We start from the raw sequence: 23,501 nt of genomic DNA on the forward strand, positions 1-23,501 counted from the left end.
GATGTCAATTCCGGTCCCGGACAGGCTGATGTGATCGCAGCGGCTGAGTAAGCCCTGGGCTGCGCAAAGACTGCACTAAATCAGTTTGTACAGCTCTGCTACACATCTGATCACACACTTGAACAGCTAAAATACCCTCCCGCAGTGAGCGGTGACTATCTGATCGCAGCGCTGCAATTAGACCATTCATTTTTAGAACCTTTAGTAAATTTACCCATTTGTCTCCTTTTTGTTCTGTGTAGATGCAGTGACGTAACTAGCGAGGGTGTAGGCCCGGGGTGCAGCTGCTATGGGGCCCGAGCTGCTTCCAGGGCCCGCTGCTCCTCCTGCACCCAGACATGGGCTGTCTCCAAGGGCTGCAGCTCCCCCCTTGCCCACGGCCCACGATAGCACCCCCTCCCATGCGGAGGATGCCTGCATCTGCTTGTATCATGTGAACACCGGGATAACACAAATCGCTATTCAGTTCTCCGGCTGTTCTGGATTGAGCCCAGTGTCTCCAAGCTCAAGCCCCCTGCCAGCTGACCCGCGTAGACTGGTTCATGGTATGAGCCTGTTGGTTGCAATTAGGTTATCCACCCAGAGCGCAGAGGGAGGAGTCAGTAACGGGCTGTTACTGATGAAGAGAGGGAATCCTTAGAAGTGGTGGAATAATTTATGTTCAACCAAGATCTGTGATCGTCTGGCATGTTTATATGAACCGCCAGCATTGTACATGTTTTACCAATGATTGGTACACTGACAGTCTGCATGAATGCCCCCTATAAGCTCCACCCACTATGAATGCCCCCTATAAGCTCCACCCACTAGGTGTAAGTGTTCCTTCTATAGGTGGTCTCAGATTTCCGGGACAAGGTAGTGAGGGATGTGACCGACCAAACACTGGGCTGGGCACAGACCTTGGTCAGAGATACCTTCCCCAGCCATACTCTCCAGAAGAAGCCTGGGAGATAGCGAGCAGGTGGGGCTCGGGGCTGAACGTTCGGTGGCCTGGGCAGAACATATTATTGACTTTTACCTGCCAGAAAAAGAGGATGTAAGACACAGGGTGAGATGTTATATCCCTCACAGTACTGTGACTGCTAGCCACATGGCTCCATCTGTGTGGAGTTTGTATGTTTCCCCATGTTTCTGTTCCTTTCCACTGGGTACTCCGGCTTCTTCCCTACAGACCATAGATATACTGGGCGGAATTGTATGATGGTTCTATAACATTATTGTGTGATGGGTCTATAGGGGAATTGTATGATGGCCTTATGATGTTATTGTGTGTTGTTCCTATAGTGTTACTGTTTGATGGGCATATACCTTTATTGTGTGACGACCCTATAGTGTTATTGTATGATGGGCCTGTAGTGCTATTGTGTGACGGTCCTATAGTGTTATTGTGTGATGTGTCTGTAGTGTTATTGTGTGATGGGCCTGTAGTGTTATTGTGTGACGGCCCTGTAATGTTAGTGTGTGACGGCCCTGTAGTGTTATTGTGTGACGGCCCTATAGTGTTATTGTGTGACGGCCCTGTAGTGATATTGTATGATGGGCCTGTAGTGTTATTGTGTGATGGGCCTGTAGTGTTGTTGTGTGACGGCCCTATAGTGTTATTGTATGATGGGCCTGTAGTGTTATTGTGTGATGGGCCTGTAGTGTTGTTGTGTGACGGCCCTATAGTGTTATTGTATGATGGGCCTGTAGTGTTATTGTGTGACGGCCCTATAGTGTTATTTGTGTGATGGCCCTATAGTGTTATTTGTGTGACGGCCCTATAGTGTTATTGTATGATGGGCCTGTAGTGTTATTGTGTGATGGGCCTGTAGTGTCATTGTGTGACGGCCCTGTAGTGTTATTGTGTGACGGTCCTATAGTGTTATTGTGTGATGTGTCTGTAGTGTTATTGTATGATGGGCCTGTAGTGTTATTGTGTGACGGCCCTGTAGTGTTAGTGTGTGACGGCCCTGTAGTGTTATTGTGTGACGGCCCTGTAGTGTTATTGTGTGACGGCCATATAGTGTTATTTGTGTGATGGGCCTGTAGTGTTATTGTGGGATGGGCCTGTAGTGTTATTGTGTGACGGCGCCCTGTAGTGTTGTGTGACGTCCTGTAGTGTTATTGTGTGACGGCCCTGTAGTGTTATTGTGTGACGGCCCTGTAGTGTTATTGTGTGACGTCCTGTAGTGTTATTGTGTGATATTGCCACTGATATTGATCGGATCGGATCATTATCGGACATGTTGGGAAATGCGGTTGGACAACTCCATGCTGCCGTCAGGGTTTGGCCCACACAAACCACAAACGTTCATTTGCTATAAACATGCGTGAATACTGCGCACTACAGCCTGGGCAATGAAGCTGCTTCCTGTCGCCACGGCTCAGTGATCAAGAGGTTAAGTTGTTCTCCTGCTGTACATGCTAACGAGAGCTGTCGTACACCTTGTGAGCTATCAGACGATCCGTGGGCTAAGTCTGGCGCTGGAGAACATTTCCCCGGCACTGACTGTTCCTTGGATTCTGCACTGTATATTATCCTTATGTATCTCTACAGCTACTTGGACGTGTCTGGGATATTAAATGTAATCCTCTTTTCCGCCAGGGCATGTGTGGCACAGACTGGTTCTCAGTGCAGGCTCCCTCCGGCTACTGTGATAGCTCAGCGCGTTATTTTCTGGCTATGTATCGTGGATTAACCTCATCTGTGTCACAGAGCTGCAGCGTCTGCCTGCACGTGTACAGCAAATTCATATAAGGGCCTGATAGTGAGTCAGACGGATCTCTTAGCCTTGGCGCAAACAGCGGGCGTTTGCATTCGGCAAAACAGCAGAAGCCGATGTATGCATTATGTGCGTGTGTCCATCCTATTGTAAGTGGGATGGAACTTGGGCAGATCTGTCTTTCTGTGAAATTGGGCATTTGGGCATGTGGCGATGGTAACGCGATCACACGGAACAGCCTTGACTCGTGGTCGTTTCATGGGAAGCCCGTGTCTGACGGATCACTTGCCCCAAGCATGAAACAGGTGTAAAAGCAATGCATGACAATGGTTTTCCGATTGCGCACACATGAACCCCCGCAGTAGGTGAGCAGAACCTTGCCTGCGCATAAGGTGGCAGATCTGGACAAGTGGCGACGTTGCCTATAGTAACCACTCAGCATCTACTATCATTTTATAGACTGTATTTGGTAAATGCTACCTCAAAGCTGATATAGGCAACTCCTACACTGGTCTACTCTCCAATCTTCTCCCCGCATGATGAATCAACCCCAAGGTGACCATTTATCGTAATAATGATATCTATTTTTTTTTTTTTTAGCACTGCAAAAAATATAATTTATCAGCTATTTAACAAAAAAAATATTGCCGGATCAGCTTAATGATACTCGTCTGCCCCAGTGATACTGCCCTGGAGATACCACCCTGGTAATACTGCCCTGGAGATACTGCCCTGGTTATACAGCCCTGTAGGTACTGCCCTGGTAATACTGCCCTGGAGATACCGCCCTGGTAATACTGCCCTGGAGATACCACCCTGGTAATACTGCCCTGGAGATACCGCCATGGTTATACTGCCCTGGAGATACTGCCCTGGTAATACTGCCCTGGAGATACCGCCCTGGTTATACTGCCCTGTAGGTACCGCCCTGGTAATACTGCCCTGTAGGTACTGCCCTGGTAATACTGCCCTGGAGATACTGCCCTGGTTATACTGCCCTGGAGGTACTGCCCTGGTTATACTGCCCTGGAGGTACTGCCCTGGTTATACTGCCCTGTAAATACTGCCCTGTAAATACTGCCCTGGAGGTACTGCCCTAGAGGTACTGCCCTGGAGGTACTGCCCTGGTAATACTGGCCTGGAGATACCGCCCTGGTTATACTGCCCTGGAGATGCCACCCTGGTTATACTGCCCTGTTAATACTGCCCTGTAGGTACTGCCCTGGTAATACTGCCCTGGAGATACCGCCCTGGTTATACTGCCCTGGTAATACTGCCCTGGAGATAACGCCCTGGTTATATTGCCCTGGAGGTACTGCCCTGGAGGTACTGCCCTGGAGATACCGTCCTGGTAATACTGTCCTGGTAATACTGCCCTGGAGATACCGCCCTGGTTGTACTGCCCTGGTTATACTGCCCTGGAGATACCGCCTTGGTTATACAGCCCCACTGCCCTGGTAATACTGCCCTGGAGATACCGCCCTGGTTATATTGCCCTGGAGGTACTGCCCTGGAGATACCGCCCTGGTTATACTGCCCTGGAGGTACTGCCCTGGTAATACTGCCCTGGACATACCTCCTTGGTTATATTGCCCTGGAGGTACTGCCCTGGTAATACTGCCCTGGAGATACCGCCCTGGTTATATTGCCCTGGAGGTACTGCCCTGGTAATACTGCCCTAGAGGTACTGCCCTGGTAATACTGCCCTGGAGATACCGTACCGGTTATACTGCCCTGGTAATACTGCCCTGGAGATACCGCCCTGGTTATACTGCCCTGGTAATACTGCCCTGGAGATACTGCCCTGGTAATACTGCCCTGGAGATACCGCCCTGGTTATATTGCCCTGGAAGTACGGCCCTGGTAATACTGCCCTGGAGGTACTGCCCTGGTAATACTGCCCTGGTAATACCGCCCTGGTTATATTGCCCTGTAGGTACTGCCCTGGTAATACTGCCCTGGAGATACCGCCCTGGTTATACTGCCCTGGAGATACCGCCCTGGATATACTGCCCTGGAGATACCGCCCTGGTTATGTTGCCCTGGAGGTACTGCCCTGGTAATACTGCCCCGGAGATACCGGCCGGGTTATATTGCCCTGGAGATACCGCCCTGGTTATACTGCCCTGGCAATTTGACTTATCGCTGTGGAATGAAGTATCTTATTGTACAGAGCATCCAATCAGATTTCAGTTTACGTTTCTTTAATTGGCTCATGGACTGATCGAGCAAAGCTGATATCTCATTGGTTGTAATTGGTCCCTATACCTGACGCAGTCACAGGAGTGTCTTGGTTTCCTGCTACAAGCAAGACGGGTCTATGGCCCGTTGGCCCAATGTTCCTCATGCCTCAGTGTTGCTGCTAATTCCTAGTGAATCGATAGACTGCCTCTTAGTGACTACCCCCAAAATGGCTGCCACCACAATATAGCGTTAATAGGCCCACCTTAGATCTATGTTCATGCTTCTACATCGGCTCCAATGTAGGCCGAGCGGATATGGCGGACAGTCTTTCACTGTCTGTTGATTGTTTTTTACTCATTGCAGTTCTGTGGAAAGCACAGATTCTGGTTTTCTGTCACATTAAGAATGCACCCTTGTTCAATAACCTGAGGCTGGAGAGGGCTGACACATTACATGAGCCCATCACAGGAAGCTTCAGACTGAGCCCCCACAATGACATTACACTGAATGAGGTGTTCTAGGGAAGACTCTATACATTTATATCTATAGACCACGTTCCTGCCTCGGGAGTCACCTGGATCACACACGTGGCTGCTTCCTCACACGGGGACATTACCGCCACTTAAAGTAAAATCTAATTATTTGTAAGAGCCAGAGGGCGCGTTGCCGTGTCTCTACATTTGCAGGCACCTCACAGAAGAACATGAACCAATTGCTTGCTTAAAATGAGCTGTCTCTGTAAATGATGCTTAATAACCCAGCAGTATAATCCTCCAACCTTGGGTCCTGGCCACCAGGCGGCACTGTCCTGTTGCTGTGCTTAGGGCTGCCGTATTAAATTTACAGTTTTGGGTCATACGCAGCTCAGTTGCATCTCCTCTTGCGGGTGAAGGGGCCGCGGGATGTCCGCACATAGGGGTCTATTCATACCTGGACGCAGGCGCACGTTCACACGCAGGTTGTGCCTGCAAGGTGATTGACAGCGGCTGCCATCAGGCGCGGTCCGGACAATGCAGGCGTTTTGTGGGCAGCAAGATCTGCGTCCATTTCTGAATGAGGTTCATAGGCTAATCCGAGCGAGGACCAGTTGTGGCTGTGTGGGCAGCGTAGGCTGTTGCACCAAGGATAGGGCTTTGCACCAGCGTACGCCGGTAATGGTGACCGATGTTTAGCCGAGCAGACAAATCAGGGCGGTCCAGCTGCCAACATGGCCGACATGTACTATTAGAATTATTGGGAAGAAAGTAGAGAGGGCCAGATGTACTAAGCCTGAAAAGTGATAAATATCACAGCGATAAAGTACCAGCCAATCGGCTCCTAACTGTCATTTTTCAAACACAGGGCGGGATTTACTAAACGGAAAATGCGGTAAAACCCCCGTTTTACAGCATTTTCATATGTACTAACTCCCGACCGCCGCATTTTCGCCTCATAGGGTATCGCCATCTTTTTATGGTGATACCCTATAGAAGCCTATGGGATTTTTACCGCCGCCCCACGCCGCATCCCGCCGCCGCCCCGTGCCGCTCACGACGACCCCCCCTTCCCTCCCCGGCATACCTGAGCTGCTGCTGGTGCGGCCCCCCTCCTCCCCCGCATCACAGCCTTGTCTCCTTCCGGCTGCAGGGGGAGGAGGAGGAGCCCGGGGATCCCCTGCACACGTCACCTCCCGAGTCTGGGAGGTGACGGAGACCCCCGCCGACCCCCGCAGACATCATCGCGGGGGGCCTCCTATATCATCGCTGGGGGCCGCATATGTTAGTACATATGCGATTAGTATCGCTGCGGTAGGCGGCGAGAGGCGGCGATGGCTTATAGTAAAGCCCGCCCACAGCCTGTAATATGGCAGTTAGGAGCCGATTGGCTGGTGCTTTATCACAGTGATATTTATCACTTTTCAGGCTTAGTACATCTCCCCCAAAGTGTGAGAAAGAATGTATGGAGATATGTGGGTTCTTATTGGTTCACAGTCCTCGCAGGCTACGTGAGTGGCACCGACTTTTGCTGCAACTACCGATGCATCATGGGGCAGTGAGCAGTCAGGAACTATGGGCCTCATTGCACCCTTGGGGCCGGAAGACGCACAGGGCCAGAGATTCCTGTCAGTGACCCTGACAGCACATGGGAAATACAAAGTGTACTAAATACCGTTTAGCTTCTCTCAGAAGCTTTTACTAGTATTGGCTGATATGGGATATCTCAGCGGTCCGGCCTTGTATGGTGAGATCAAAGCGGACATATGGTTCATTATAATAACTGTTTTCCCTTGGTGCAGAACATAAACTTGCTCTGCGATGTAGCGGATGTGCAGCGCGGTCCCCGGACGCTCTGTAACTGCTATGTCTCTGTGTCAGACACATCGGCTAATAAGGGAATGTAGCTATGAGACACGTCTGATCCGTACGACCCACAAGACACTCGTTCCCAGGCGCTGACGCTGCCATTTCACGGAACGTCGATGTCCCTTTCCAGCCTCCTCACATGTACCGTACAGGGATTGCAGACCTCTGCCAGTGCCTCATCTATCAGCTGTCTATGACTTCATCAAACTTTACAGCAGAACGTCCCTTGCATTGCGGCAGTCGTGTTGGGATACACGATTAGGGCGGTGTAGGAAGATGCGGTCATTAACAATATGGCCATTTCCCTGGCACCATAGGGTAAATTACTAGTGCACCCCTTGTTGGTGGATTTATAATGTGTATTTGCCTTTGTGAGTGCACCCATTTCATATAGGAATGTATATGGTAGTTTGTATAAAGGATAAAATGTGGCAGCTGGAGTCACACACATATGGTTAAGGATTGGCAGGGCCAGTTTAAGGTTTGTGAGGGCCCCAGAGCAACTAACTTGCAAGCGCCCCTACCAATAAAATTGTCGTTTTGGTACGTTGGGGATGTTATTGCAAAGTACAATGTGTAAATACTCCCTGCACTATACATGGGTTACATACACTGCAGTGCCCCCCAGTGCACATTATGCCGCACAGAGGCCCCAGTTCACATTATGCCGCACAGAGGCCCCAGTTCACATTATGCCGCACAGAGGCCCCAGTTCACATTATGCCGCACAGAGGCCCCATCGCACATTATGCCACACAGAGGCCCCAGTTCACATTATGCCGCACAGAGGCCCCATCGCACATTATGCCGCACAGAGGCCCCAGTTCACATTATGCTGCACTGCACATTATCCCACACAAAGGCCCCAGTTCACATTATGCCACACAGAGGCCCCCAGGGCACATTATGCCACACAGAGGCCCCAGTTCACATTATGCCGCACAGAGGCCCCAGTTCACATTATGCCGTACAGAGACCCCAGTTCACATTATGCCGCACAGAGGCCCCAATTCACATTATGCCGCAATGCCTACAATGCTGATGACAGCTGCCCTGTTATTAATTTGGCTCTGAGGGTTGGCCATCAACCAATGATGATTAAAAGCCATCAGTGATCTGATGTCAATGGTAACTAGTTTTACCATTGATGTGAAGCTTCCGATGGTGGACACCTGTGGCAGACTCCCGCTGCCTAATGCTAACTGCGACCCGCGGCTGCTTCTGTCGAGCGTGCATGAAACCGTCAATGCCTCAATCAGCGACGGTGTTTCAGTCTTGCGCAGCAGAAATGTGCTGTATGGATTGGAGCAGTGGTTCCCAAACTCTGTCTTCAAGGACCCCCAACAGGTCATGTTTTCCAGGTCACCTTGCAGCTACACAGGTGTACTCATTACTCACTGATACATTTTAAAAGATCCACAGGTGGAGCTGATTATTTCACTTGATCATGGATTGTACCATTGCATTTATTACTGAGATAATGCAGGTCTCTGAGAGGTGAGTGTCTCCCCCTCCCTTACCCCTGTCCCGGGGTGGGCAGATAAATGATGGCACAGGCAGGACTGAGAGCTGAGAAGCAGAGCGGTGCGTACGTGACATGTCGCCCATCTGCCCCCGGAGGTGTCTGTGAAGATGAGTGATCTGTCTGACCATCGGCTGCTTTCATCTCCAGATGTCTGTTCTTGGAAAGAGGCTTTTACATGCAGCACCATTACTGGTGTCCTCGTCTCATCTCTGCCTACACACACTCCAGGCCTGGCGCCCCATGACGGGACCACTGCACCCAGTGTCTTATAATAAGCAGCGCCTAATATAACCTCAGTGATAATAACATGATATAATGATATCTAATAACCTCAGCGGCCTGTACAATATATACAGAAGGAGCTCATCAGACCTAGGGATCTATGTACTAAGACTTGAAGAGTGAAACAGTAGACGGAGATAAAGTACAAGACAATCAGCTCCCAACTGTCATGTTACAGGCTGTGTTTGAAACATGACAGGTCGGAGCTGATTGGCTGCTACTTTATCTCCATCAACTTTATCCCTCCCTAAGGCTTGCTTAGTACATAGGCCCCAGAGGCTGTACAGTGACTGTTAGCAGCTGAGTGGTTAGTACTTTATCTCTCCAAACTTTAATAAATCCCCCCAATCTGCCCAGTCATCAATACAGCTTTGTGCCAGGTAAATATAACGTACAATTGTATTTGCTTGATAAACATGTAAAAAAATAAAATAAACTCGTCTAAAAATTTGCATGAAGCTTTAAATATGCAAATTCCTGTATGTGACACAACTATGACATCACTGAGCTTTATGACATCACTGCTGTGAGCCTTAGTAAGTGCTGGAAATACAGTTTTCCTTTTGATAGGTAGTAAAGGAGCGAGAGAACGAGACGTATAGTGGATTACTCTGATCATATGATGGAAATCCCTAGTTTAGCGTTCTTACCCTGCCTCTGGGTAACGTGGATGTGTGTAGGTGTCATCACCACCCTATGCATGACCCTAATTGGAGGACATTTACAGGAACTTGTACCCTATATCTGGTAAGCTATGTACTAATAATATAGTAATATATCAGGCTGTAATACACAGACAGAGCGCATGGCAAGGCCTGGGTAATGCGGAAATATAAATCACACAGTTACTGTGCAGGAATAATATACACTTCTATGTTTATTCTCTTCACAGTAGTACCGGAGCATACTATCCCGAGTCCGTGGTTTTCACAGTCGTGTTTTGCATCTCTGCGGTCCTTGGTAAGTGTCTCGTATAAATATATATATATATATATTTATTTATTTGTTACCAGTTATTTGTATAGCACACACATATTCCGCAGCGCTGTACAGTGAATATTTGCCCATTCACATAAGTCCCTGCCCCAGTGGAGCTTACACTCTATATTCCCTATCACATGTACATACACATTCACACTAGGGTTAATTTTTGTTGGGATCCAATTAACCTACCAGTATAGTGTGTGTGTGTGTGTGTGTGTGTGTGTGTGTGTGTGTGTGTGTGTGTGTGTGTATATATATATATATATATATATATATATATTTATATTTATAGATATATTGTGATAAAGTGTAGAAATATATATATATAATAAATATATATATATACATACATACACATTAGTTTAGTACATACATATATACACACACACATACATACATACATACATACATACATACATACATACATTACATAAGTACACACACATACCCACACAGCTGTTTCCATGTCTAAAATAAAAAAATCAGCCCCTGAGGGGGGTTCTTAGGTACTCAGACTCCCCCCCTGTGTGCGCCATTGTTATGGTATTGTTCTTTAGGAACTAATGTAAAACTGATGGGCTGATATGATTTATTGTCGCTGTTTCAGGGGTACTGACAATGTACGTAATGTACAAGCGCATGACTGTACTTAGCAGTGAAAACGGGCGCCCTATTGCGCAGATTATCCTTCTCCTGGCTGGATGGACAACCTGTGCAGGAATGATGATTCTTGGCATTTTTCAGGTTTGTAAACTCAACAAAGGCATCTTAACCCCCCCCCCCCTCCCCCCCACACTCCCCTCCCATCCATCGCTGATTATATGGCACCCAGGCTAATGGATGGAAGCCGTAACATAGTCCCCTTATCAGCTGTGTATAAGCGTGGCACCGTCCTGAGCTGATGTTATGCTGTCCGGTACTTCATACATTGCTCAGCGGTGCTGTCCCCATAGCGGACTGTGAGGACGGCATTACACAGCGATAACCCAGAGGTAGTAGCGGCGATATCACTGATTTATCAGAATAATAGTAACAGAATACTGATGGGCGTTCCTGGGGGCGGTGACTGGGAGGAGCTTGTAGCTGCATTTGTATATAGTCACAGATGGGTGACCGCCAGTAGGTGGCGCTGCGTGCACTTCTCCATGCGACTCAGTATCAGGCCCTGTATGTTATGATGCAGCCTGGACGACCTGCGTAACATTTACCGGATAATTGTATACAATGACAATACTGAATGATAAGCTCACATACGCCGTGTCTGCTTTTATTTCAGGTGAAGCCATATCCAACTCTGCACCTCATAGGGACATTGCTGGCAATTGTTCCAGGCACCATGTACAGCATGTGCCAGGCCTTCTTCCTGTACACAGTGTCCCAGTGCAGCAAACACCTCAGGCGCCTCAGAAGCGTGATATGCGCGATGGCGATAATAACTTCTCTGACATGTATCCTTTCCATGTGATAGACCATGTGACAGACGTGTGTGATCAGATGTTCCCGCCCCCTCCGGCCCTTCCTCCCTACTACTCTATGGAGAATGTCTCCCTCACCCCCATAAATATACTCACAGGGCCCGCCCAGCGATGTGCTTGGAGCGGCAGTGGGACTCCTGCGCGTGCGCAATCCACTGACAGCGCATGTGTGGCGGCCATTGCTGGTGGGGGCTACATCATACTTGCCTACCTGACCCCCTCCATGAGGGAGAAAATGCTCTGTTCCTGGACTTTCCTGGTAATGTATGATTGCCATCACCTGTGGTGAAATACCTTTCTTATCAATTAACTAGCTCACCACAGGTGATGGCAATCATACATTACCAGGAAAGTCCAGGAACAGAGCATTTTCTCCTCATGGAGAGGGTCAGGTAGGCAAGTATGAGCTTCTGCGGCCCCTCTTAGAATGAGTGAGCGCCCCTCTGTTGTCTCCAGCCCTGTGTGTTATTGAGCTGACATGCCTGTATTAGGGGGCATTGTTGCAGGGGCGGGGGTGGATCGAAAGGGGGCAGGACCCGCAACCATTTTCGGGGGGTGACTGCGTGACATCAAATGCAGCCGATCCGCTTAAAAAAATGGCGGCAGACCGCCAGACAGTGCTGCAAGGCTGCGCTGCTAGGTGTCAATCTTAGTTCCGATGTGTCCACAATCTAATTGCTGAGGCATCGGGAGGCGGCCTCACACATGCTGGGCAGCTTTGCACTGTGCTGGGCGGCCCTCAGCATGTGAGGAGATGCTCCCTGGAGAATGTTAGGGGAGAAGTACCGGGCTTGGGGAATAGGATATAGAACCCTATCTGGCGTGTTACTTGGTACCTGCAGCTATTATTATTATTTTTATTATTTAATAACAGTTTCTTATATAGTGCAGCATATTCCGTTTCGCTTTACAATTAGATCAACAGTAATAGAACAAAACTGGGTAAAAACAGACAGATATAGAGGTAGGAAGGCCCTGCTCGCAAGCTTACACTCTATGCAGCTAGACATTATGGGGGAGGGGGGGGGGGGTGAGACATCTTTGTTCTTCCTGATGAAGCATTTGTACAGTACAATGATGTTTTCCTTAATACATCCGCCTCTCAGTGACCGCCTCTTACATAGCATCTGTAAAACTGTGCCATCCAGGAATCGTGTGTGTACTGCCGGTAGGTATAATCCTATTACATTCTACATGTATGTAATCAGTGTCTACCAATTATGTGTAGTGGAACACGCGTGTGTCATTTCTCATATGTTCTTTTTCATTACAGGCCAACACTATCTCTGCAATTGGAGAATGGATCTGGGTAACTACCCTCATGCTGACCATTCTTACCTACATCCCGGAGTGTCAGGTATGATATCTTTATAAATGTATATATATATATAATTACTGGGATTTTGTTTGCCAGTTATTTACATGTGCAGTGTTATCCGGATGTAGCGACTCTTCCGGCAGCTGCAGTCCTTTTGACAGGCTGATCTCGGCTGTCAGTCAGAAGACCACCTCCGGCCTTGGGATGGCCTGGCCCGTTCTCTCACCATTGGTGGCCTCCGTTGGTCTATCTAGCTGATTTGACACTTGACAGACTCAGCTGTCAATTAGCAGCCCAGCCCGCACCCAACTCTGGCTCATACAGTGTGTACTTGCCTGAACCATCGATGGTTAATCCATCGATGATAAAGCATTGTATATTTTACTTCCATTGATGGACCATAATGTTATTATCTTCGATGTCAACCATCAATGTGCACAGAGCCAAGATCCATCCCTACACAACCCCAGCACTGAACTATTACACACCTGTGTGTGTATATATATATATATATATATATATATATATAGATCATTATGACATATTCCCATTAGATTTCCATTGACTTGCTGAAATAAATAGGCTGTATTAGTAACGTGTTCTCTTTGTTTCCTCTCCTCCTATAACAGCTGTTATGTATGAAATTTACCTGCAAACTAGATCAGGACTGGATATGTCTGAGGGAAAAGGTTCATGCTGGGCCAGAATACCCGTGAGCAATTACAGGTAACAAGCGCTACATTCATAGTGTATCCAGGGTGGTGCGGGATGTGGGAGGGCCATCCGCTCTTCTGGGGGCTCTTTTGTCTGTACATATACAGTATGTAGCGCCATGAGTCTTGGTAAATAGACTGTGCATGGGGAAGGCTATCGCTGGAGAACCTTATTGCCGGCAGGCGCTATCTATTTCAGAGTAAGATAAATATGTCCATCTGCTTCTCTTCTCCTGCCCGGTGCTGGGGCCACAAATGCTAGCAGACACATATTTATCTCCTGCTAGTGCCGGTCATTCCAATCATACAGTATGTATTCCCCCTCTCTTATCCCCTTCCCTCCCGGTCATAAGTCCCAGATCCGCTTCTCTTTATTATCACAGATGTGCTCCTCATTAATGTCATGCTCTGCTTTCCTTTCTGTTTCTCACAGATCTCCCTCAGCAGCAGACTGCGCCAATAGTGATTATACCACCAGTACTGTTAGCGGGCAGTGTACTCCAGTGCTAAATCCTGCTCTAGTATTGTGGTGCCCGGCAGGATGACATCACAAAGGTGCTACTGCGCGCCTAACCCTGCGCACTCCACTGTGTTAGAGTGCTGCAATACTGCACGGACGTGCTGCATGCAGAGACATGAACAAGTACATTGAAAAGATGCTGCCCATATCTCAGCAACTAACATCTGTAGGAGTATATGTGGATGATGAAGAGGTGGCGATGGGGATGCTGCAGAATCTAACATGGGCTCATTTACCACCATGGCCCTAACTGTGTGGATTTTGCATGTACTCCCCGTTCTTGCGTGGGTTTCCTCCCACAATACAAAAAAATATATGGAATAAATAATGTGTTGAACTATCATCTAAAGTCTGTGGGGCTCTTTTATATATATTTATATTCAATTTTACAGACTAAGAATTTTTTTCTTAGGTTCTATAATTGTGATGTTTATAACCATAGCTATTCTCACCCTCCTAGCCAGGGGCTGGATGGAAACATTCAGCCTGGGGAGTAGACACAAGCAAGTGGCCCCAGCTCTTCTACCAGCACATGCAGTGCAAAAACAGGCTACTTCTGACAAAGCAGAGACTATTCTAATGACTGCTATACAATACAGGGACCATTCTAGTGACTGCTATACAATACAGACACCATTCTAGTGACTGATATATGCTACAGGGACCATTCTAGTGACTGCTATACAAAACAGGGAGCATTTTAGTGACTGCTATACAATACAGGGAGCATTCTAGTGACTGCTATACAATACAGGGACCATTCTAGTAACTGCTATACAATACAGGGACCATTCTAGTGACTGCTATACAGTACAGGGACCATTCTAGTAACTGATATACAATACAGGGACCATTCTAGTGACTGCTATACAATACAGGAACCATTCTATTGACTGTTATACAATACATGGACCATTGTAATGACTGATATACAATACAGAGACCATTCTAATAACTGCTATACGATACAGGGAACTGTACTGGCAATAATACAAGCAACTTTAGGCCCATTTTCCTGCCCCAGACACATGTTCAGTCATGTCATGATGCACATGCGCAGGGATGGCGGGCCAAGGAGCCTTGTTCGGGCACTTTGTTACATTGCATATAATGCAGTAACCATAGCAACCGTAGAGTGCACACAGTCGGCAAAGTAATATTATCAAGGTTACCGTGGAGCAAACGTAATTCTGTGGAATATTTCTGAGAAGTCAGAAGAAGAAGAAGAGGGGGAATGATATAAAGTCACAGGTAGAGTGATTGTTAGTTTACAGTCTGAATGCGGAACGGGATCTATTGTACATAAATTGCAGCTGCACATTTAGGCCCTAAGTCAGAGCCTCCTTGCTGATCAGTTATACTACAGTCAGTTGTGTTCTATTCTATGGAACAACCAGAAACACAATTCTTACAAGTAAAATAGATCTTTATTTCTGTGTCATACCTGATATAAAGTACATACAGGTGGTACCCCTGCTTTGGGGTAACTTTCTACACTTGTACTAATGACATCAGAGTCTCTCCTTTCCTATATAGAGCATTTAAACTAAAAATATATCATTTGCGTCACCTCAATAAATATAGAAAGCCCTATCTGCCAGCAATGTAATATTTATCAGGGTGCGCAAAGTTGTTCCAGAAAAATAGTGCTCTGTGTAACCAGCGCCTAGCAAACCTGTGACGTGTATCGGTCGTATATGTGAGGAGAGATAAAGTACCAGTGAGCCAGTGGAGAAGTTGCGCATGGCAACCAATCAGCACTGAAGTAACATCTATAATTTACATACTATAAAATTTATACAGAGCTGCTGATTGGTTGATCACTTCTCACTGGCTCACTTCTCCGCTCTTATCACTGCTTAGTAAATGTCCCCCTAAATATGCAAATTCCTGTATGTGACACAACTATGACATCACTGAGCTTTATGACATCACTGCTGTGATCCTTAGTAAGTGCTGGAAATACAGTTTTCCTTTTGATAGGTAGTAAAGGAGCGAGAGAACGAGACGTATAGTGGATTACTCTGATCATATGATGGAAATCCCTAGTTTAGCATTCTTACCCTGCCTCTGGGTAACGTGGATGTGTGTAGGTGTCATCACCACCCTATGCATGACCCTAATTGGAGGACATTTACAGGAACTTGTACCCTATATCTGGTAAGCTATGTACTAATAATATAGTAATATATCAGGCTGTAATACACAGACAGAGCGCATGGCAAGGCCTGGGTAATGCGGAAATATAAATCACACAGTTACTGTGCAGGAATAATATACACTTCTATGTTTATTCTCTTCACAGTAGTACCGGAGCATACTATCCCGAGTCCGTGGTTTTCACAGTCGTGTTTTGCATCTCTGCGGTCCTTGGTAAGTGTCTCATATCTATCTATCTATCTATCTATCTATCTATCTATCTATCTATCTATCTATCTATCTATCTATCTATCTATCTATCTTTATATACACATAGTGTAGAAGGATAAAGTAGCAACCAATCAGCTCCTAATTGTCATCTCTCTCCAAGACATAATACATCTCCCCTTGGTGGTTGATGTACCGAGCAGTGAACACAGTAGAGAAGTTGCCCATAGCAACTGGAGCAGATGTTTCATGCTTTCTAACATCTCTCTCCCTCACTATTTATATATACATATACAGGATAAATATATATATATATATACACACACACACACACACACACACTAGTATATCAATATATACATAAAGCATACATACATACATACATACATACATACATACATACATACATACAAACACATACCCACACGGTTACATACCCATCGTAGGTACTCAGAGTCCCCCCCTGTGTGCGCCATTGTTATGGTATTGTTATTTAGGAACTAATGTAAAACTGATGGGCTGATATGATTTATTGTCGCTGTTTCAGGGGTACTGACCATGTACGTAATGTACAAGCGCATGACTGTACTTAGCAGTGAAAACGGGCGCCCTATTGCGCAGATTATCCTTCTCCTGGCTGGATGGACAACCTGTGCAGGAATGATGATTCTTGGCATTTTTCAGGTTTGTAAACTCAACAAAGGCATCTTATAATAACCCCCCCCCCACTCCCCTCCCCCCTCCCCCCCACACTCCCCTCCCATCCATCGCTGATTATATGGCACCCAGGCTAATGGATGGGAAGCCGTAACATAGTCCCCTCATCAGCTGTGTGTATAAGCGTGGCACCGTCCTGAGCTGATGTTATGCTGTCCGGTACTTCATACATTGCTCAGCGGTGCTGTCCCCATAGCGGACTGTGAGGACGGTATTACACAGCGATAACCCAGAGGTAGCAGCGGCGATATCACTGATTTATCAGGATAATAGTAACAGAATACCGATGGGCGTTCCTGGGGGCGGTGACTGGGAGGAGCTTGTAGCTGCATTTGTATATAGTCACAGATGGGTGACCGCCAGTAGGTGGCGCTGCGCGCACTTCTCCATGCGACTCATTGTCAGGCCCTGTATGTTATGATGCAGCCTGGACGAACTGCGTAACAGTTACCGGATAATTGTATACAATGACAATACTGAATGATAAGCTCACATACGCCGTGTCTGCTTTTATTTCAGGTGAAGCCATATCCAACTCTGCACCTCATAGGGACATTGCTGGCAATTGTTCCAGGCACCATGTACAGCATCTGCCAGGCCTTCTTCCTGTACACAGTGTCCCAGTGCAGCAAACACCTCAGGCGCCTCAGAAGCGTGATATGCGCGATGGCGATAATAACTTCTCTGACATGTATCCTTTCCATGTGATAGACCATGTGACAGACGTGTGTGATCAGATGTTCCCGCCCCCTCCGGCCCTTCCTCCCTACTACTCTATGGAGAATGTCTCCCTCACCCCCATAAATATACTCACAGGGCCCGCCCAGCGATGTGCTTGGAGCGGTAGTGGGACTCCACTGACAGCGCATGTGCGGCGGCCATTGCTGGTGAGGACTACATCATACTTGCCTACCTGACCCTCTCCATGAGGGAGAAAATGCTCTGCTCCTGGACTTTCCTGGTAATGTATGATTGCCATCACCTGTGGTGAAACACCTTTCTTATCAATTACCTAGCTCACCACAGGTGATGGCAATCATACATTACCAGGAGAGTCCAGGAACAGAGCATTTTCTCCCTCATGGAGAGGGTCAGGTAGGCAAGTATGGGCTACATAGCCTACAGCAGTACAATGCCATCTTCAGATGGAGTTAGCTGCGGGGGCCAAACCGCATCCCTCATACAAACCTATGGGGCCTGCAGCTGCAGGCGGAAATGGTGGGGCTGCAGCTGACATTGGAGATACCCGCTGCAGTCCCTCCTTCATACATTGAGGTGATACCTAACATTTGGGGTATCCCCCGGAAACGGCTGTTCTCTGGGAAATTGTGGGAATACACCACAAATATTGAATGTTAAATTGGCCCCTTAGTTCCAGATTGCACAGAAGTGATAAGGTGGCATCTCTGGTCTACAGCTTCTGCGGCCCCTCTTAGAATGAGTGAGCGCCCCTCTGTTGTCTCCTGCCCTGTGTGTTATTGAGCTGACATGCCTGTATTAGGGTGCATTGTTGCAGGGGCAGGGTGGATCGAAAGGGAGCAGGACCCGCAACCATTTTTTTTGGGGGGTGACTGCGTGACATCAAATGCAGCCGATCCGCTTAAAAAAATGGCGGCAGACCGCCAGACAGTGCTACAAGGCTGCGCTGCTAGGTGTCAATCTTAGTTCCGATGTGTCCACAATCTAATTGCTGAGGCATCGGGAGGCGGCATCACACATGCTGGGCAGCTTTGCACTGTGCTGGGCGGCCCTCAGCATGTGAGGAGATGCTCCCTGGAGAATGTTAGGGGAGAAGTACCGGGCTTGGGGAATAGGATATAGAATCCTATCTGGCGTGTTGCTTGGTACCTGCAGCGATTATTATTATTATTATTTATTAGCAGTTTCTTATATAGTGCAGCATATTCCGTTTCGCTTTACAATTAGATCAACAGTAATAGAACAAAACTGGGTAAAAACAGACATATATAGAGGTAGGAAGGCCCTGCTCGCAAGCTTACAATCTATGCAGTTAGACATTATGGGGGAGGGGGGGGGGTGAGACATCTTTGTTCTTCCTGATGAAGCATCTGTACAGTATAATGGTGTTTTCCTTAATACATCCGCCTCTCAGTGACCGCCTCTTACATAGCATCTGTAAAACTGTGCCATCCAGGAATCGTGTGTGTACTGCCGGTAGGTATAATCCTATTACATTCTACATGTATGTAATCAGTGTCTACCAATTATGTATAGTGGAACACGCGTGTGTCATTTCTCATATGTTCTTTTTCATTAAAGGCCAACACTATCTCTGCAATTGGAGAATGGATCTGGGTAACTACCCTCATGCTGACCATTCTTACCTACACCCCGGAGTGTCAGGTATGATATCTTTATAAATGTATATATATATAATTACTGGGAGTTTGTTTGCCAGTTATTTACATGTGCAGTGTTAGCCGGATGTAGCGACTCTTCCGGCAGCTGCAGTCCTTCTGACAGGCTGATCTCGGCTGTCAGTCAGAAGACCACCTCCGGCCTTGGGATGGCCTGGCCCGTTCTCTCACTATTGGTGGCCTCCGTTGGTCTATCTAGCTGATTTGACACTTGACAGACTCAGCTGTCAATCAGCAGCCCAGCCCGCACCCAACTCATACAGTGTGTACTTGCCTGAACCATCGATGATTAATCCATCGATGATAAAGCATTGTATATTTTACTTCCATTGATGGACCATAATGTTATTATCTTCGATGTCAACCATCAATGTGCACAGAGCCAATATCTATCCCTACACAACCCCAGCACTGAACTATTACACACCTGTGTGTATATATATATATATATATATATAGATAGAGAGAGAGAGAGAGAGAGAGAGAGAGAGAGAGAGAGAGATCATTATGACATATTCCCATTAGATTTCCATTGACTTGCTGAAATAAATAGGCTGTATTAGTAACGTGTTCTCTTTGTTTCCTCTCCTCCTATAACAGCTGTTATGTATGAAATTTACCTGCAAACTAGATCAGGACTGGATATGTCTGAGGGAAAAGGTTCATGCTGGGCCAGAATACCCGTGAGCAATTACAGGTAACAAGCGCTACATTCATAGTGTATCCAGGGTGGTGCGGGATGTGGGAGGGCCATCCGCTCTTCTGGGGGCTCTTTTGTCTGTACATATACAGTATGTAGCGCCATGAGTCTTGGTAAATAGACTGTGCATGGGGAAGGCTATCACTAGAGAACCTTATTGCCGGCAGGCGCTACCTACTTAGTTACAGAGTAAGAGAAATAGGTCCATCTGCTTCTCTTCTCCTGCCCGGTGCTGGGGCCACAAATGCTAGCAGACACATATTTATCTCCTGCTAGTGCCGGTCATTCCAATCATACAGTATGTATTCCCCCTCTCTTATCCCCGTCCTTCCCGGTCATAAGTCCCAGATCCGCTTCTCTTTATTATCACAGATGTGCTCCTTATTAATGTCATGCTCTGCTTTCCTTTCTGTTTCTCACAGATCTCCCTCAGCAGCAGACTGCGCCAATAGTGATCATACCACCAGTACTGTTAGCGGGCAGTGTACTCCAGTGCTAAATCCTGCTCTAGTATTGTGGTGCCCGGCAGGATGACATCACAAAGGTGCTACTGCGCGCCTAACCCTGCGCACTCCACTGTGTTAGAGTGCCGCAATACTGCACGGACGTGCTGCATGCAGAGACATGAACAAATACATTGAAAAGATGCTGCCCATATCTCAGCAACTAACATCTGTAGGAGTATATGTGGATGATGAAGAGGTGGCGATGGGGATGCTGCAGAATCTAACATGGGCTAATTTACCACCATGGCCCTAACTGTGTGGATTTTGCATGTACTCCCCGTTCTTGCGTGGGTTTCCTCCCACAATACAAAAAAATATATGGAATAAATAATGTGTTGAAACTATCATCTAAAGTCTGTGGGGCTCTTTTATATATATTTATATTCAATTTTACAGACTAAGAATTTTTTTCTTAGGTTCTATAATTGTGATGTTTATAACCATAGCTATTCTCACCCTCCTAGCCAGGGGCTGGATGGAAACATTCAGCCTGGGTAGTAGACACAAGCAAGTGGCCCCAGCTCTTCTAGCAGCACATGCAGTGCAAAAACAGGCTACTTCTGACAAAGCAGAGACTATTCTAATGACTGCTATACAATACAGGGACCATTCTAGTGACTGCTATACAATACAGGGACCATTCTAGTGACTGATATATGCTACAGGGACCATTCTAGTGACTGCTATACAAAACAGGGAGCATTTTAGTGACTGCTATACAATACAGGGAGCATTCTAGTGACTGCTATACAATACAGGGACCATTCTAGTAACTGCTATACAATACAGGGACCATTCTAGTGACTGCTATACAGTACAGGGACCATTCTAGTAACTGATATACAATACAGGGACCATTCTAGTGACTGCTATACAATACAGGAACCATTCTATTGACTGTTATACAATACATGGACCATTGTAATGACTGATATACAATACAGAGACCATTCTAATAACTGCTATACAATACAGGGAACTGTACTGGCAATAATACAAGCAACTTTAGGCCAATTTTGCTGCCCCAGACACATGTTCAGTGATGTCATGATGCACATGCGCAGGGATGGCGGGCCAAGGAGCCTTGTTCGGGCACTTTGTTACATTGCATATAATGCAGTAACCATAGCAACCGTAGAGTGCACACAGTCGGCAAAGTAATATTATCAAGGTTACCGTGGAGCAAACGTAATTCTGTGGAATATTTCTGAGAAGTCAGAAGAAGAAGAAGAGGGGGAATGATATAAAGTCACAGGTAGAGTGATTGTTAGTTTACAGTCTGAATGCGGAACGGGATCTATTGTACATAAATTGCAGCTGCACATTTAGGCCCTAAGTCAGAGCCTCCTTGCTGATCAGTTATACTAAAGTCAGTTGTGTTGTGTTCTATTCTATGGAACAACCAGAAACACAATTCTTACAAGTAAAATAGATCTTTATTTCTGTGTCATACCTGATATAAAGTCCATACAGGTGGTACCCCTGCTTTGGGGTAACTTTCTACACTTGCACTAATGAAATCAGAGTCTCTCCTTTCCTATATAAAGCATTTAAACTAAAAATATATCATTTGCGTCACCTCAATAATTATAGAAAGCCCTATCTGCCAGCAATGTACCGTATATACTCGAGTATAAGTCGACCCGAATATAAGCCGAGGCACCTAATTCTACCACAAAAACCTGGGAAAACTTATTGACTCGAGTATAAGCCTAGGGTGGGAAATGCAGCTCTAGCCGTACACAGCCCTCAGTGCCAGATATGCCCCCACAGTGACAGATATGCCCCCACACTGCCAGATATGCCCCCACACTGCCAGATATGCCCCCACTCTGCCAGATATGCCCCCACTCTGCCAGATATGCCCCCACAGTGCCTGATGTGCCAGATATGCCCTCATGCTGCCACATATGTCCCTCATGCTGCCACATATGACCCTCATGCTGCCACATATGCCCCTCATGCTGCCACATATGCCCCCTCATGCTGCCAGATATGCCCCCTCATGCTGCCAGATATGTCCCCTCATGCTGCCAGATATGTCCCCTCATGATGCCACATATGCCCCCTCATGCTGCCAGATATGTCCCCTCATGCTGCCAGATATGTCCCCTCATGCTGCCAGATATGTCCCCTCATGCTGCCAGATATGTCACCTCATGCTGCCAGATACGTCCCCTCATGCTGCCACATATACCCCCTCATGCTGCCAGATATGCTCCCTCCCCAAGTGCCAGGTATGCCCCACAGTGTTGTTACTTACCCCTCCGTCGATCCCGCGCTGTCTTCTGGAGGGACACGAAGCGCACAGCACGCGCCTCTCCTGTGTCCCTCCTGCATCTTCGGCGGCCGCGGCAGGTCTATTAAAGGAAGTGCCGGTTCGTGATCAGAGGTCACGAACGGGTACTTCCTGTAATAGAACCGCCGCTGCTGCCGCCGGAGATGCAGGAGGGACACAGGAGAGCCGCGCGCTGTGCGCTTCGTGTCCCTCCTTTACACTGCTCTGCCTCTGCCTGTCACTGACTCGAGTATAAGCCGAGGTGGCTTTTTCAGCACAAAAAAAAGTGCTGAAAAAGTTGGCTTATACTCGAGTATATACGGTAATATTTATCAGGGTGCGCAAAGTTGTTCCAGAAAAATAGTGCTCTGTGTAACCAGCGTCTAGCAAACCTGTGACGTGTAACGGTCATATATGTGAGGAGAGATAAAGTACCAGTGAGCCAGTGGAGAAGTTGCCCATGGCAACCAATCAGCACTGAAGTAACATCTATAATTTACATACTAT

At 47.1% G+C, this 23,501-nt stretch overlaps 2 protein-coding genes across 2 annotated transcripts; both read left to right on the forward strand.

The window, feature by feature from the left end:
* Positions 1-9,595: 9,595 nt before the first annotated feature.
* Positions 9,596-14,391, forward strand: LOC134980922 (DNA damage-regulated autophagy modulator protein 1-like). Its single transcript, XM_063947952.1, has 8 exons — positions 9,596-9,785; positions 9,931-9,998; positions 10,630-10,766; positions 11,299-11,470; positions 12,604-12,665; positions 12,771-12,854; positions 13,445-13,541; positions 13,962-14,391. Exons 1-7 carry the CDS (start codon positions 9,658-9,660, stop codon positions 13,529-13,531), a joined length of 738 nt encoding a protein of 245 aa, XP_063804022.1. The 5' UTR covers positions 9,596-9,657; the 3' UTR covers positions 13,532-13,541; positions 13,962-14,391.
* Positions 14,392-16,045: 1,654 nt separating this feature from the next.
* LOC134980923 (DNA damage-regulated autophagy modulator protein 1-like) lies at positions 16,046-21,062 on the forward strand. The gene is made up of 8 exons (XM_063947953.1): positions 16,046-16,208; positions 16,354-16,421; positions 16,963-17,099; positions 17,652-17,823; positions 19,246-19,307; positions 19,413-19,496; positions 20,111-20,207; positions 20,633-21,062. The coding sequence occupies exons 1-7, from the start codon at positions 16,081-16,083 to the stop codon at positions 20,195-20,197; spliced, it is 738 nt and encodes a 245-aa protein (XP_063804023.1). The 5' UTR covers positions 16,046-16,080; the 3' UTR covers positions 20,198-20,207; positions 20,633-21,062.
* The last annotated feature ends 2,439 nt before the right edge of the window (positions 21,063-23,501 follow it).

Source organism: Pseudophryne corroboree, chromosome 12 (assembly GCF_028390025.1).
Source record: "Pseudophryne corroboree isolate aPseCor3 chromosome 12, aPseCor3.hap2, whole genome shotgun sequence".
Lineage (NCBI taxonomy): Eukaryota > Metazoa > Chordata > Amphibia > Anura > Myobatrachidae > Pseudophryne > Pseudophryne corroboree.